Here is a 17,412-nt window from a genome sequence, read left to right on the forward strand (position 1 = left end):
CTGAGGCAAAATACACACAAACCGGCTTTGGCCTACTCATTCTCCTCAGGGCGACACTAGCTTTGGCCCACTAATTCTAACAGGCTTCGGTCTACTAACTCTTTCAATGCTTGACTCACACTATTGTGATCAAAAATACCCTGTTAATTTTTAATATTTCTGACACACAATATAAACGTTAAAAATAATTCAACATTCCAATTATTAAAGGTGGAGAAATCTAAAGATTTGCATTTGGATTTTATGTATGGGCAGAAATGAGGCGTAATTCTGAAACTTTGAAGAAATTATTGAGAAGTATGGAGAAAAATTCTGGCATATTTGGAAAAATTATGTATACTAATTGCCGTCTTGCAATTCCTTTATGGTAGGAGTCCAACTATCTGTTTTCTAACAAGGAATCTGTTGGGCAAGAGCTTGGGAATACCTATACATCAAGTATTAGAATTAAGGAAGAGCCTTTGGATAATGATTACGATAAAGCTATGGCACCTCAGCTGGGGCTGGCGAATAAAGTTAAGGATGAACCAGATAATACTGAGGTAAGATAGACATAAACTACAAACTCTTTATCGGTATCCATGTATAAGGATATCATTGCTTGTGAGGCTGAAGCTGCGTTGCACAGATGAGCAGCAAGAACCAACAAGACCTCACAGCGCCATTTCAGCATCCTCTAGAACTGTGGTGGACAGCACTGTGAAGTTACTAGTATCATTTTGAAAGCCTAGAAATGTAATTGGGCCATTTCTATCACTTTAGGGCCCTTCTGGCGCAGGCTTTTGGTTTTTGCCCTTTCTGTTTAGCCCTGGTCAAAAATAATCTAGTAAGAAAACTTTGTAGAGAATTTCAAACACTTTTCATCTGAAAAGTGTAGTTTTTATTTATTTTTTGTGCACATGGGACTTGGGAAATTAGTGCGGTCAAAAGCAGGACTGAATTTTAAAAGTTTGCCCTTCGTTTAATATCTGTTTTGTTTATTTTGATACATATTTTATAGTAATACATTTTAATATGTGTATCTGTGGCATTTTTACAATGTTTATGTGTTTTAATTGTTCCGTAATCCACTTCAAGCCACGTGGAGAGGTGGGTAAGAAATTATCGTTGTTGTTGTTGTTGTTGTTGTTGTTGTTGTGTTGAAAGCTTTCATGGCTGGAATCACTGGGTTGCTGTGAGTTTTCCTGGCTGTAAGGCCATGTTCCGGAAGCATTCTCTCCAACAAATGCTACATTCAGCAAAGGATAAGAGGGATCCTCTCATCTCTGCAGGAGTCTGCCATATATTGTGCAGCTGTGGACAAATATACACAGTGACCACCAAATACAGCATTGACCAAACACAAATCAAGGAACACGAAAGGCACTACAGACTCATTCAGCCAGAGAAGTTAGCCCTGTGGGCGAAATGTCAGGACAGAATGCTTCTGGAACATGGCCATACAGCTGGGAAAACTCACAGCAACCAGATTATTATTATTATTATTATTATTATTATTAAACTTTTACCACTCACAACCCCTTTCCATTTGAGAGTTTTTTTGTGACCCCAGGTAAATAGGTATCGAAAATAGATACCTATAGATACTTCCTGATGGTAAATCGGCATTTGCAAGGCTTGTTTAAACAAGGAGATTTTCCTTTTTTGTGGAGTATAGATGGCGAATTTTCTGCATAGTCCACTTTAAACTCTGCATGTTGTTGCTAACAGATTTATGTAAATTGGTGGTGTTCAGAAAGTTTTTACTGTTGCCAAATTTTTGGTGATCCTAACATTGAACTAAGGGCACCCCAATTAGGATTGAGACACACAGTTCAAGAAGCAGTGGTCTAAAGGATGGAACTGCACCCTGAAAGAATCATGTGGCCTATAGCACAATTCTTACTCTGCTTTTTTGGTGAAGAAACAGGAATAGGATGACCTCTCTGTTCTTGACCCTTTTAATATTTTTGTTACTTCTGGGTTTCTCCCCATGAAGACTTTGTAGTTGTCTATGTAATCCACGTGTAAACATAAGAGGAAAATACAGTCATCACTCTCCACATTTACTCTGGTTAGGGAACCACAGGACCCCTGCAGAAGTGGGAATAATGTGAATAAAAACACCTAGGTTTTGTTTTTTTTTGCCTAACAGAATACCTTTCAAGGAATCTTTTGATCCTCCAGTGCAATTGTGTGGCATCACCATCGCCACCATTCTATTTTATCTTTTTGATTGAGAAGTGTTGAGCAGAGCTATGCTGGGGGACCTACAGATTTCTAGAAAAAAATATTAACCAAATAATCCAATCTGGATATTTGAAAGAAATGCAGATGTGGAGGGATGATTGTCAAAACTCAGAGAGCATTAAGCCATTCCTTCATCATGGATGAAGTTAGCATAATATATGCATAAGATAGGGAGCAAGTCATGGCTTCCATTACTGGGCAAGAGGCTGTGTCCCATAATTGCATTAGAGTAAGGGAGTGAGTCTCCTGAATAAGACCTCGGTTTCAAGGTGAGTTGGAGAGAGCTGATTTCATGTGCAATTGTTTATTTCAGGAATATGGCCAGCAGCCGAAAACTCGGGAAGGGGAACTAAAGATCAGTGCCGTGTTTTCCGTCAGTGGCAGCCCTCTTGGTAAGGAGCCGTACTTGGGAAGGGAGCGCAGAACTGCGTAGACTGAGAGGAGTCCATGCCTTTGCCTTACTTGTTTTACGTAATTTGGAGACATCTGTGCCACCTTTGAGCATTGCTTCCAGGATGGTTCACATATAGTAAGACCACCCCTTCCCTCATGTCCAGGGAGAAATGCATTTGCTAGGTCTTCCGGGTGATTCTGTGGGATGCTTCCCTTGAAGTTGCTATAGATGTGCCTTGCAGGATCTAGCAAATTTCTAGAGAGGATACTTTTTAAGTTCCTCCAACACAACTCTATGGTATTCTGGGACTGGAAGTCAGACAATTTAATGACATTTGGTTGTATCCATTGCTTCAGGCAACAGCATCCAGGCAAAAATGTTTCTTCCACAGTATAGATAAAATGCATGATCACTAGAAAAGACTTTTATTTGGCACTAAAAAAATATCACTGGCCAACATACATTTTGGTGTCTCAAACAGACCTCTTTCTGGGTATAGTTGACATGCTGATTCAAAAAATGGCACCCGTTTTCTCCTATCAGTCCTAGTTTTTGAGCTGCAGATCATATTCCATCTATCAGTTGCTATATAAAATAATGATAACCATATTAAATCAGCCCCCTCCCTCCCGACCTTTTGGAGGAAAGTAAAAACCTAGCTTTTTGAACAAGCCTTTGGGAATGTAGTGCAGTAGTTAAATACAGATTCATATGGAACTGAATTATGGAATGGCTCAGACGATGTTTTTTTGGACAACGTGTTGAACAGTGAAGATACTGGTTTTTATATGCCCTTAAATGGTTTTATTTTGTGATTTGATAAATCTGTTTAAATGTTTAAAATTTATACTGTATATTACGGTATCAAATGGCTGCTGGGTTGTAAGCCGCCTTGAGTCACCTTCGGGTTCGAGAAAGCCGGGATAGAAATATCACAAATAAATAAATAAATAAATAATACTTAGGAAATTAGTACTGATGTGGTCTATCCAATTCAGTTTTCCGAATCAGTGCCACAAATAACCCCAGGAATAGGCCTAAAAACCAAGATACCAAGATTTATTTATTTATTTGGTTGGGCTGTGTAATAATACTGATAACTGACAAAAGGGTGCAGCCCCTCAGAAATAGACTGTCCCATCTGAGGATGCTGTTTGGTCAGGCACTTAGATGGTGGACTTGTAATGATGATCTAGTCATAACAGCCTGTTTCTATTGGAAATTCCATAACCCATTGGAAAGGTAAAAATGATGTCACATCCATTTGGCAAATGTGAATCCTCATTAACATGTTGAGACCACATTTTGAAAACCACTAGTCAAGAAAAGCATGACCTTTGAACAAGTGATATTTATAAGCATTAATGTAACGGCACACAGGTAACAGCTATTAAACCGAAGAACCATGTCTTTAAATAGCTAAGGATAAAGACATGCCACTACAATAATATATTTGGTTAGCAGAGGATGGTTGTTTCTTTGAAGTTGTATTTGCAGTTGCCCAAAAGATATTTAGTTCAAAATATGCACTCAAGGATAAAAAAAACACACAAAGTATTCTTTGAAAATAATAACATGTCTTGTTTACTCATAAACAAGTTGTATTCACCAAACAGGCACATTTCTTATTAAAGTTCTTCTCTGTGTTGAGTATCAGTAGTTCATAGACTTTAGGTATAGTTGTACACACTGAAGTCTATAAGTCACATTTCTCTGTTGAAGTATCTAAACAGCCACTTCTTTCATTGAAGACCAAACACATACATGCATCCACCTCCACTGATGCAAACACTGAATACAAAATGGAGCCCCAAGTCTGCATATGCTCAGTACAATTACATGTCCATAACCCCTCCGACACCAAAGAAGTAAGGCAAACTGACAAATCAACATACACATAGAATACAGGTTAGCAAATATACATGTTAATAAATAAACAGTGAAAGGCTTGGGAGGTTGCTATTTCCAATAGTTTCTTCTCTTTTTTGGTAAGCTCCACAGTTGACATCAGGTTTTCCACCCAACATGCCCTCCTCTGGAGTGAACAAACTGCTTCCTGCAGTCCCAAGTGCAGCTATCCGGGTTTCCTGCTCTGGCTGTAAGAAGATCTTGCAGAAGGGGCAAACTGCTTATCAGAGGAAAGGCTCCACTCAACTCTTTTGCTCCACACTGTGCCTCACGGGATATACTGTACCAGCCACCCGGCCACCAGCTTCGACCAAGAAAACTTGTTTCAGCTGCTCCAAGTAAGGATGATGGTGGCTTGTATCAGAGCATTTGAAATCATGGGGATGAAATCCCTGTAAATATGGCCCGATATACATTGAACTATGGCAGGAGCATCAAACTCATTTTCATTGAGGGCCACATCAGCCTGATGGTTGTCTTCAAATGGCTGTTGAATCCATTGACAAAGAACCTATGGATACAGAGGGCCAACTATCTTTTTTATATATATAGTGGTCAGTGCTCTTTAGTTTTCACCCAGTTTGGGTCCACAGGTATTACTGAACGACAACTCCCATCATTTTTTATTATGGGAATACTGGAAATCGCAGTCCAACAACACTTGTGGCTCTGAGGTTGGGAAAGTGTTAAAGGACACTTTAATGATAGACTTCATATCCACAACCTGGGGGGTCAGGTTCCCGGGGGGGGGGGGGGGAGGTCGCAAGGGGGGGTTTCAGAGGGGTTGCCAAAGACCATCAGGAAACATATTTCTGATGGTCTTAGAAATCCCTTTGGCAGAGAAGGCTAAAGATCTCTCCGTCTTCCTTTTCAGAAACAGACGGCAAAATCTCCCACCAAAAGCCCTCTTCCTCCCTTGTTATTGGTGAGCTACAATTCCAAAACTCAAAGTCAATGCCCACCAAATCCTTCCAGCATTTTATTTTGGTCATGAGAGTTATGTGTGCCAAGTTTGGTTCAGTTCCATCATTGGTGGAGTTCAGAATGCTCTTTGTCTGTAGGTTAACTATAAATCCCAGCAACTACAACTCCCAACTTATAAAATCAATCCCGCCTCAACCCCACCAGTATTCAAATTTGGGCATCTCGAGTATTTGTGCCAAAGTTGGTCCTGTGAATGAAAATACATCCTGTATATCAGATATTTACATTACGATTCATAACAGTAGCAAAATGACAGTTATGAAAGAGCAATGAAAATAATTTTATGGTTGGGGGGGGTCACCACATGAGGAACTGTATTAAGGGGTCACGGCATTAGGAAGGTTGAGAACCACTGCACTAAATCCAGATCCCACCATCGCAACTAAACAGAAAAAATTGCAGCCTTCTAGATGCCACTATCATAACTCCCATCAGCTCTAGTCATGATGCCTAATATTGAGGAATACAGGAGTTGAACTACAGCATCTGGAGAGCCACATAAAATGACCTGGCAAAATGGATTTGGCCCACGGCCCTTGAGTTTGACAACGTGGTCTAGGAGTATATAGGATGGGAAACAGTATGAGAGAGTTCCTGTGAAACCTGGGGAGGTACCAGGTAACTTAGCTTTTCCTTCTTGTTTTCTTCATTTTTCTTGTGCTGTTAAGGTGGGCTTAGCCTAAATTCTAATTCAGCACCTGATTTGGTCTTGATACCAATATTTTCTCAGAACCAGTTGTTCCCTTTTCAAACTTGAAAAAACGTTACTGCAGTGGCCTTTGAAACGGCAATGAACTTGATCGTTTAAAGCAACCCAAACTGATAGCTCTGTTTTTTTTCTTCTTTTTTCCCAATTCCACAGGAACATCCTGAATCCAAAGGATGTGATCACTGCTCAGTTTGACAACACAAATTCCAGCAAAGACTTCTGTAGCCAGGCATGTCTTTCCATGCATGAGCTGAAAAAGAAGCCTGTTGTCACCAATCACATACACAGTATTTCCACCAAGTGCAGCATGTGCCAGAAGAATGCAGTGGTAACTGAACTTGCGCCCTATTCTTTGTTCTGAATGCGGGATAGGCAAGGTTGCTGGGATCAATATCCATTCAGCCATACATTACCCTTTATAAGCTTTACAAGTTAGTTTTTGATGTGCAAGTGCTAAGGGAAGTGGCAAAAAAGAGAACAGTTAGATCACATATAGAGTGGTCTGCCCAGTGATGTCAAACTACTGTATATACTCGAGTATAAGTCAGCCCAATTATAAGATCACAAACATACTGATTCGAGTATAATCCGAGGGTGGGAAATGCAGCAGCTACTGGTAGATTTCAAAATAAAATAGATACCAATATAATTACATTAATTGAGGCATCAGTAGGTTAAATGTTTTTGAATATTTCCATAAAACTGTAAGATAAGACTGTCCAACTCTGATTAAACCATTATTCTAACCTTCAATGTAAATGTGCTTACGTATCCTTCCAATAATAATAGAGTAAAATAATAAATGTAATAATAATAATAATAATAATAATAAAGGCAAAGGTTTCCCCTTGATGTTAAGTCTAGTCGTGTCCGACTCTGCAGGATGGTGTTCATTTCCATTTCTAAGCTGAAGAGCTGGTTTTATCCATACACTCTTCCAAGGTCATGTAGCTGGCATGACTACATGGAGTGCCGTTCCCTTCTTGCCAGAGCGGTACCTATTGATCTATTCATCTTTTCATGTTTTCAAACTGTTAGGATGGCATAAGCTGGGGCTAATAGCGGGAGCTCACCCTGCTCCCCAGATTCAAACCGCTGACCTTTCAGTCAGCAAGCTCAGCAGATCAACAATTTAACCCGCCGCACCACTGGAGTCTCTTTCATAATAATAATAAATAGAGTAAAATAATAAATGTAATAAAATAATAATAATGACAGAGTAAAATAATAAATAACTGACTCAAGTATAAATCGAGGGGGGCTTTTTCAGCCTAAAATAAGGGCTGAAAAACTCAGCTTATACTAAAGTATATATGATACATAATTCAACAGTGTAGGTGTGAAACTTGTGGGCCTCCAACCCCTTGAAGCTCTAGCCAACTTGTCCAGTAGCCAGGAATTCTGGGAGCTGAAGTCCAAAACACCTGGAGGGCCACAAATTTGACACCACTGGTGTGGATGCGTCCTTAGTTGTACTTTTGAGCTAGGCTATTGATCTCCCTTTACATCTGTGGGCGTTTCACTTAGAGGAAACCATATTGCAAAATATTCTTGAAAAGAAAGGTTTTTATGTGACTTGTTGATGGCTCAATTTTATACCCTCTTTTTCCTCCCTTTTTCCAGATTCGGCATGAAGTGAATTACCAGAACGTCGTGCACAAGCTCTGCAGCGATGCCTGCTTTTCCAAGTTTCGTTCAGCAAACAACCTCACCATGAACTGCTGCGAAAACTGTGGGAGCTACTGCTACAGTACCTCAGGCCAGTGCCACATGCTTCAGATCGAGGGGCAGTCCAAGAAGTTCTGCAGCTCAACGTGCATCACGGCGTACAAGCAGGTCTGGTTTTCCTTTGAGATATTTTCCTTCTTATATGTTTTAAATTACTCAGTTTGTGAGTATGCGCATTAGAGTCACACAGGAGTGAAATGGAAAACCTCAGCAGTATCTCTTTAATGACATATAAGGAATCTTCCTGAAGGGTACGTGGTTGTGGAGAAACTCCACAGGTAAACAGGAATTGTGGAGTAGAACCCAGATATTTGTTCTCAAGTCTGCTAAATCATTAAAAGATAGTGTCTCCATGAGTTGTATAGTTCCATCCCCAGTGCCATTCTGTGGACATATAAAATTCAGATTATCTGCTTTGAACTGGATTCTATGGCTGTGTAGACAGATATAATCCAGTTCAAAGCAGATAATCTGGATTTTATATGGCTGTGTAGATGGGGCCTTGTTCTTTAACTGGGGCCGTTCCCGCTATAACCAATATTATGGAAAGATTCACATATGGCCTTTTCTTTTACTTCTTATAAAATTATTATATTGTATCACTATTATAATATTTGAGTTCAACCCCCCAAAAATTCAGCAACTAAACACTGCATGGCACAGCAATAACAATTCCAGCAAAATGTCCATCATGCCAGTTGGTTAAATTCTTGTGTTTCTTCAAGCAGATTTTTTTAAATGCATCTCCAAAAAGTTAATGAGAAAAAGAAGGGTCATATGGGGAAACCTTTCTGTTGGCATAAAAAATGAAACCCTATTAAACTTGCACAGATTTATCTTTTTTCCAAATCTTTTGCTCATCTAAAATTATGTCTAGCCAGTGTTCCAAGTTCTGTTCATTCTTTTTCTTTTTCTGCTTCTTGCAATGTTATATTTTTACTTGTTTAGACTACCTTTTTGCAGATCAAGCGCATCATTTCTGTCCCCATCTGGCAGGGAAATCCCTTGTTTATTCCTTTTTCTCCCCTGCAGAAGTCAGCCAAAATCACTCCATGTGCATTATGTAAAACTCTGCGATCATCGGCTGAGATGATTGAAAACACAAATAATTTGGGAAAAACTGAGCTGTTCTGTTCTGTGAACTGCCTGTCAGCCCACAGAGTTAAAATGGTCACATCTTCAGGTAACTCCTCGATTTGCCTTGCCTTGGTTTGTTCCAAAAAGCCAAGGGTTAAAATCCATTAAGTCCCCTTTTGTTATGCTTTGCTGTTCTGTCAGGTGTCCAGGTCCAATGTAACAGCTGTAAGACCTCAGCCATCCCTCAGTATCACCTCGCTATGTCTGATGGGAGCATACGCAACTTTTGCAGTTATAGCTGTGTAGTAGCCTTTCAGGTATGTCTTCATTTTCAGTCTGATTATTAAGTATATAATCAGGTAAGCCATCCTCCTTCTCTGTCCTGAGCTCAGGGTCTTCTCCAGTGTCACTTCAAGTACATATTTTTCTTGTGACCATTGACTACCTAGCCCCAATTGGTAGGTTTCATCTGATTTTTTTTTTTTAAAAAGATATATGATGTGCAAAAACAATTGGTTTTTAATTATTTACCCCAGCTTTTCCAAGGCCTGAAACTGAGCTAAAAGTTAACATAATGAAAAGTATAAATATATATTTCAACTCCCATAGAATTAGACATGATCAAAGCATGCCCACTAAAATTGAAAAAAAAAAAAAACACAATCCTGCACACTCTCGAAAGGCTCTTTCCCTATGAGCAATTAGTTTTTTTAAAAGATCTGCCAAATCAAAAATGTTTTCACTTGCCTACAGAAGGATAGCTGGGAAAGCACCAGTCAAGCGTCTCTTAGAAAATAATCTCTGAATCAAGAAGCCATTATCCACAAGACCTCTTTCTCTGTTCCTCCAGACCAGCATTTCTCAACCTGGGGGTCAGGACCTCTGGGAGGGAGGCCATGAGGGGGTTTCAGAGGGGTCACCAAAGACCATCACAAAACATACATTTTTGATGGTCTTTGGCAGAGAAGGCTGAAGATCTCTCCACCTGTTCTTCTCTTCCTTTGTGGAAACAGGTGAATCCTCCCACCAAAAGCCCCCCTCCGCTGTAATTGGCGATCCTCTCAGCCGACTTCTCAGCCAAGGGGAGGGCTGTTTTTGAGATTCCAAACAGAGAGGAGAGGTGTGTTTGGCTCATGGCAGCATGGTGCGCATATTCGGGTGACGGAAAGCACGTGAGGCTGAAGGGAGGCTCAAGCCAATGAGTCCCTACTAGGCATGGGGGTTCTGTGTGGAAAGCTTAGCCCAGTTTTATCATTGGTGGGGATCAGCAATTCCCAAACATCAAAGTTTATTTCCCCCAAACTCTATCAGTGTTCACATTTGGGCATATTGAGTATTCGTGCCAAGTTTGGTTTAAATCTATCATGGTTTGATTCCACAGTGCTCTCTAGATATAGGTGAACTATAACTCTAAAACGTGAGGTCAATCCCTCCAACCCTTCCGATATTTTCTGTTGGTCATGGGAGTTCTGTGTGCCAAGACTGATTCAATTCCATTGTTGGTGGAGTTCAGAATGGGTTGTTGTAGGTTTTTCCGGGCTATATGGTCATGTTCTGGAGGCAATTTTTCTCCTGACGTTTCGCCTGCATCTATGACAAGCATTCTCAGAGGTAGTGAGGTAGTGAGGAGTTCAGAATGTTCTTTGATTGTAGGTTAACTATAAATCCCAGCAACTACAACTCCCAAATGACAAAACCAGTTGCAGTGACCACCAAGAGCAATGTAAAGGATATTGGGAAGCAGCCATGTTCTAAATTAAAGGTTGACCCCTTTATACAGTTCCTCATGTTGTGGTGACCCCCAACTATAAAATTATTTTCATTGCTTCTTCGCCGTGCCCGGCCCCCGCTATGTCAGACTTCGACAGCAACCCTTTTGTGGACCCAGACCACAATAACCCCTTCAAGGATCCTTCAATTACACAAGTGACAAGAAATGTACCTCCAGGATTATATGAGTACAATCTATTCTCATATTCTAGAACATTTACCTGTCTGAACGTATCTTCCTCTATGAACCACCAAGGATGTTAAGATCATCCAAGGAGGCCGTGCTCTCGGTTCCACCTCCTTCATAATCCTGACTGGTAGGGACGAAAGACAGGGCCTTCTCTGTGGGGGGCCCTCCCTAATCAGATTAGATCAAATCCTGGCTGTGAGATCAAGCATTTGAACAATAGACAGATCAACTGGGAAGAGAAATGTACCTCCAGTTTTTAGTGGACTGCAATGGATTGATCTGGATTATGGTTTAAACTGGCAAAGTGTTTTAATTGAATGTTTATAACTGTTTTAACTATATTATTTGTAATTATGATTTTTTTAATATATTGAATTGGCATCTAATGGCTGCCTGTTGTAAGCTGGCCTGAGTCCCTTTGTGGAGATGAGACGGACGGGATATAAATGCTCGAAATAAATAAATAAATAACTGTAATTTTTCTACTACTATGAATCTTAATGTAAGTATCTGATATGCAGGATGTTTTTTTCATTTATTAGACCATGACATTTGGGAGTTGTAGTTGCTGGAATTTATAGTTCACCTACAATCAAAGAGCATTCTGACCTTCACCAACGATAGAATCGGGCCAAACTTCCCACACAGAACTCCCATGACCAACAGAAAATATTGTGCTCCTTGTACTCTGATACCCCCTTGTGACTTCCCTAGGGGCCCCGACCCCCAGGTTGAGAAACACTGTTATAGAGTCAGAAAATTTTCCCAAGAGGCTATATAAGCTTTAGGTGGCCTTGGAAGAGCTCCCAAAGTTGATATGATAGACAAAGTGTTGTCTTTTCTTGAAGATGCTGGGGCATGGAATCTCTTCTGGCCTTGGTGCTTAGAAAAGTTAGTTTGGGACATTCCTCCTCCTAATGTAGGATTTTGAGAGATCAAAGTCCTGAACTCTGTTGCTTTTGTCCTGTCCATCTACTCTTCCAGCTACCTGTGTTGCAGAACTGGCCACCTGTTTTTGAAACAAATATAAGGTAGCAATTCATTATCATAAAAGAATAAGTAATTGGTATGAGCATTTTGAGATCTACCAGCTGGACAGATTCAAACAGGGATTAGACAGATTTGTGGAGACAAAATTGTATTAACAGCTGTGTCATTTCTGGTGTAAAGTATAGTTTACTAGCTAATAGGCACCCACTTGCCCTTCAGGAAACTGGTGAAAGAGCTCTGGAGATTAAAATCTAAATAAAGTATATTTTCCAAGTCCTGACATGATCCAACAAGGTTCTATGTTTCTACACTCATAGTCATAGTCATTGGCTTTTCTTTTCACCTGCTTCGTTTGTATGAATGTCTTAAGTTGCTTTTCTCTTGCAAGTATCTTTTTTCTTCGTGGTCTCTGTGAATGCACACTTGTGGAGAAACTGCGCCTGCACGGGCTCCAACAGAAACTTCTCTAGTTTTAAACTTTTAAGTTTTGGCGGTAACCCCGCCCAGCCCCGGCAGGGCATAAAAGGGCGCCCCACGCGTACCCTCGCAATTCCTTTTTTTCCACCACACGGCTCACTTCGGCTATTCTGAGATGTCAACAACCAGATTCAAAAAATGCACCAATTGTTCGAAGAAGATTCCTGACTCTGACAAACATTCCCTTTGTCTTTTGTGTCTCGGCGAGGCACACATTACTTCTTTGTGCCGCCATTGTCAAGCGCTGACGGCACAATCCCGTAAAAATCTACTACCATACCTACTTTACCAACAAACATTGGCTCTGGTACCATTGACATCTACACTGGTGTCGACATCAACTTCGGTGTCTCGGCCATCGGCATCGACGTCGAGGGCAGCGCGGTCCGCGGCATCTCGACCGTCGACATCAGCAGGGGCGTCGACCTCACAATCTGTTGATCCCCCACCCCAGGCCGCACCTCGCCAGACAAAAGCAAAGAAGGTAGCACAGAAAAGGCCGAGGGCAGCTATGTCGACAACTTCCAAAGCCACGAGGCCGGCAAAACAGGCCGCAAAACCATGCACGGTTACCACCGAAACCGTACACATTCGACACTCTTCGGCCAGTTTGATTGCATCAGTGAGATCGATTAGATCCACGAGATCGACGTTGGCGACCCCGCCATCCTCTACGGCGGTTTGTATCGCTTTTCGCCGGGTGCAAGAAGAGTCTCGGCGTGCCTCGGACTCTCCCTTTGTTCCGCCCACCCCGGGCAAGTCTCTCTCCAAGTCAGCACAGCCTCCGGCAAAGAAGAAGAAGACGATGCCACCTCCTTCCTCGTCTTCTTCTTCTTGACGGCCAACTACAGCCTCCTCGGCCACCTCGTCATCGAGGTCTTCGCCGATACAGTCGGCCCAACCGGAGCCTATTCCTCAACCTACTCAGGAGGAACATCGGTCGGCAGAGGTTCCAGTAGAGCGACCAGGATCCCCTGTGATTTCAGTGGACACGGTAATTGAGGCACCCGTTCGTCTTGTGACTGCCAGACAGGAGCTTTTCCCGACTGTGACAGCCAGACAGGAGTCCCTTTCCACTGTGATGGCCCGACAGGAGATACTCCCGGTGATGGAAACACCGGAAAGGGGCAGACAGACCACGAGGCTGGCGTGTGCCGTACAGGCTTCGGCATCAAAGCGTCCTTCCACCGTCCTGCCGGCGCAACCATTACGGGACGTTTCTTCATCCCCTCCCCTTCAGTCGGTGACAGCCGAGGAAGAGGAGGAAGATGGCGAGATACCGCGATCGGTCCACTCGGGCTCGGTATTGTCTCTCGGGATCGAGAGATCACCTACCCACGAAGCGTATGAGGTTGACCCGCCATCCCCTACAGACAATGTGCGTGCCTTTGCAGATCAAATGGCCCGCATGGCAGATACTCTAGACCTAGAGGTGAAGCAGACTTCTAAGGCGGTAGCGGATCCAGTATTCAAAAGGGTGCAGTCAGAATCCCCGCCTGCTCCCCTCCTGCCCTTCCAACCCTACCTCCTCGAGGTCATTCAGAGTTCCTGGAAGACCCCTTCCTCCATCCCACCCACATCTAAGAGGATCGAGGCATGGTACAGGACGGACGACGAGGGTTTGGAGTGGATCAAACGCCATCCCGATCCAAACTCTGTAGTCGTTAAAGCTGCCCAGGCATTTGGAAGACAATCGTCAACACCTTCAGACCGAGAAGGAAAGAGGTTCGACGCCGTAGGCAGGAAACGCTACTCTGTCGCCCTCTTGTTGGCCAGGATGGCTAACTATGGCGCGTGCATGGGGGCATATCAGCAAATACTCAGGGAAAAAGCAACGCCCTTCTTCCAGTGAATGTTGGAGGAAGATCGTACTGTCCTCTCCACTCTGGCCCAAGAAGCGAACTCTAGCGCATCACCAGATGCAAATGGCCAAACACACGGGAGATACCACAGGGAAGATGATCGCCCATGTGGTTGCCATTAGAAGGCATGCCTGGCTCCGTTCCTCAGGCCTTTCGACATTGTCACATCAGGTCATTGAAGACTTCCCATTTGATGCCCTTGGTCTCTTCAATGCGGGAACGGACGATAAACTTAAGTCAAACCAGGACTTTAAGATTTTGGCTACCAAGTGCGGCATTGAAAACCAGTCGCAAGCACAAAGGACAAGGTAGTTCCAGTACAAGCGTCGGCACGGAGTCCCATACCGAACGACGCAGTACCATCAGTCCTTTCGACCTCTGCAATCGTCCCAGCAAACCCACCCTCAACAGTCTCAACAGCGGAAACAGCAATCTCGACAGCAGCGTTCGAGGTGTCGCCAACCGTCAGGAGGTAACCAGGCCAGGCGCTGTGTTTGACGCCCTAATGGACGATACCGTCTACAGATCCGGTAACGATGCCGTTCCCATGCTCCTCCCATCGAACCCCGACCTCGATTCTCTACCAGGCCTCACACCTTTTGGCGACCGACTAACAAGATTCTTCCCTGCATGGCAAGATATCACCTCAGATGCATGGGTCTTAAAAGTTGTAGACGAAGGCTATGCATTGGAGTTCGAAGAACTTCCCCCAACAGGACAAATTGTCGATACCGAACCATCGTCGGCAATTCTCTCGGAGGTGGATACCCTGCTGCTGAAAGGGGCCATTTCTCCCCTCCCGGACTATCTCAACGATCAGGCCTTTTTCTCCAGATATTTTACTGTCCCCAAGCCGGATGGCTCCCTTCGTCAAATCCTCGACCTCAGGGATTTTCATCAAACCTCGAAAGTTCAGAATGGTGACGGTATCGTCCATACTTCCCCTCCTCAAACACGGAGACTTCTTTGCGTCCGTCGACCTTCGAGACGCCTATTTCCATCTTTCGGTCAGGAAACACCACAGACGCTTCCTGGCCTTCAGAGTGGCGGGACAAATTTATGCCTTCAACGTGCTCCCGTTGGAGCCCACCACACGCATAAAGTTTATCGGTGCCATGTTCGATTCTCTGTCCCAGTCTGTTTACCTTCCGGAGGAAATGTTCAAAGCCCTCCGCACCGAGACCTTCAGAGTTCTTTGGTCCCGCATGGTCCCAGCAAAACAGATACAAGTCCTCCTCGGACATATGGCCTCCACGGTGATGGTGACCCTGTTGGCGAGACTCCGCTTCCGTCTCCTTCAAAGATGGTTTCTGGATTCCTTCAACCCCATGAGGGACAAAGCCTCGAAACGTCTGGTGGTCCCGGACTAGGTGAAACACTCTCTGAGCTGGTGGATGGATGAGCACCATGTCTGCAGAGGCATCCCTTTCCATCCCGACCCTCCATCCATCACCATCACAACGGATGCGTCGATGTTCGCATGGGGATGCCATACAGGAGAACCCTCCGTCCACGACCTATAGTCCCCAGAGGAAAGACATTGCCATATAAACTATTTGGAACTACTGGCGATTTTCAAAGCCCTGAGAGCCTTTGCCCTGCTCGTTGCCGGAAGATCCGTCCAAATCCTTACGGACAATATGGTGGCGATGTTTTATGTCAACAAACAGGGAGGCACGGGTTCGAGGAAGCTGCTCAAGCTATCCCTAGAACTATGGGAGTGTTGTGTAGCCAGATCGGTGTCGATAACGGCCCTGCACCTCCCAGGCGAGGCCAACACCGAGGCGGACGCACTCAGCAGAACGAAGTCAACCTCACACGAATGGAGGCTGAACCCCCAAGAGCTGACCAAGATCTTCAACGACTGGGGACTTCCAGCAGCCGACCTCTTCGTGTCTCCCCTGAATGCTCAACTGCCACGGTTTGGAGCCCGACTGGCTCCCAGCACGGTACCGGGATGCCTCAGGGATGCTTTTCTCCTAGATTGGTCGAAGCACCTACTCTATCTCTTCCCACCCTTCCCACTCATATCGAAAGTGATCGATAGGATCCAGGTGGCGCAAGCGGACTGTATCCTGATTGTTCCGGAATGGCCACGACAACCGTGGTTTCCAGTCCTCCTCCAGCTTTCCGGAGATCGCATGCGACGCCTTCCACTTCGACAGGATCTCCTCTCCAGGGAAGATGGCCAGCTGCTCCATCCCGACCTCCCATCTCTTCACCTCTCGGCGTGGAGGATCCAGTTCTAAGGGCACTCTGTCCAGGTGTCCTTCCCATCTTGGCTGCAACTCACAAACCGGCGACGAAAAAGTGTTATTCGGCCTGCCTCAGCCGTTTTCAAGCTTTCCTTTCCGAGAAGGGAATCGACGATCTTCAACCCTCGATGCCGTCAGTCCTTCTGTTTTTGTTGTCCCTTACCGAATGGGGACTGTCCTTGTCATCCTTGAAATCCCATCTGGCCGTCATCTCATGGCAGTCCCAACAGAGAGAGGGTATCTCTCTTTTCAAAGACAGCTCGGTGTGATCTTTCCTGAAAGGGTTCAACAATCTTCATCTGCCAGTTCGTCCCCCTACTCCTGGATGGAACCTCGACTTAGTGCTCACACAACTTGTGCGATCTCCCTTCGAACCCCTAGCGACAGTGGACCTGCGGCTCCTCTCCTGGAAGGTGGCCTTTTTGGTAGCGATCACCTCAGCCCGTAGGCTGTCGGAACTGGCCACGCTAAGGGTTGATGAATCTTACCTGATATTTCATGCGGACAGAGCGGTTCTCCGCACAGATGTGTCCTTTCTCCCCAAAGTTGTATCCCCCTTCCATGTTAATGAGGACATTGTTCTCCCTTCCTTTTTTCAGTCCCCCTCTACCCCTGTAGAAAGGAGACTTCATCTACTCGATGTGAGGAGAGCGTTGTTGTTCTACAGGGATAGGACTTCCCAGTCTCGAAAAACTCAAAGACTTTTTGTGTCTTATGCCAAGGATAAACTGGGCCTTTCAATCTCTGCACAGCGCCTCTCCCACTGGATTGCTTCGACTATCGAGCTGTGTTACCAGCTGGCTCGACAATACCCCCCGCCGGTTGTTCGGGCCCGATCA

General features: G+C 44.1%; 1 protein-coding gene across 7 annotated transcripts in view; it reads left to right on the forward strand.

Annotated features, from left to right (window-relative positions):
* The window catches only part of LOC137095694 (zinc finger MYM-type protein 4-like), a 154,912-nt gene that overhangs the window by 83,698 nt on the left and 53,802 nt on the right, over positions 1 to 17,412 (forward strand). For 5 of the 7 annotated variants that reach the window (XM_067462491.1, XM_067462492.1, XM_067462490.1 and 2 more), the window contains exons 4-11: positions 372 to 542; positions 2,543 to 2,621; positions 4,617 to 4,869; positions 5,406 to 5,456; positions 6,378 to 6,552; positions 7,848 to 8,060; positions 8,985 to 9,135; positions 9,231 to 9,346. In XM_067462491.1, coding sequence (XP_067318592.1) covers positions 372 to 542; positions 2,543 to 2,621; positions 4,617 to 4,869; positions 5,406 to 5,456; positions 6,378 to 6,552; positions 7,848 to 8,060; positions 8,985 to 9,135; positions 9,231 to 9,346 — 1,209 coding nt within the window. The remainder of the gene's footprint in view (positions 1 to 371; positions 543 to 2,542; positions 2,622 to 4,616; positions 4,870 to 5,405; positions 5,457 to 6,377; positions 6,553 to 7,847; positions 8,061 to 8,984; positions 9,136 to 9,230; positions 9,347 to 17,412) is intronic. The other 2 variants (XM_067462495.1, XM_067462496.1) reach the window with 2 other exon arrangements.

This window comes from Anolis sagrei, chromosome Y (assembly GCF_037176765.1).
Source record: "Anolis sagrei isolate rAnoSag1 chromosome Y, rAnoSag1.mat, whole genome shotgun sequence".
Classification (NCBI taxonomy): domain Eukaryota; kingdom Metazoa; phylum Chordata; class Lepidosauria; order Squamata; family Dactyloidae; genus Anolis; species Anolis sagrei.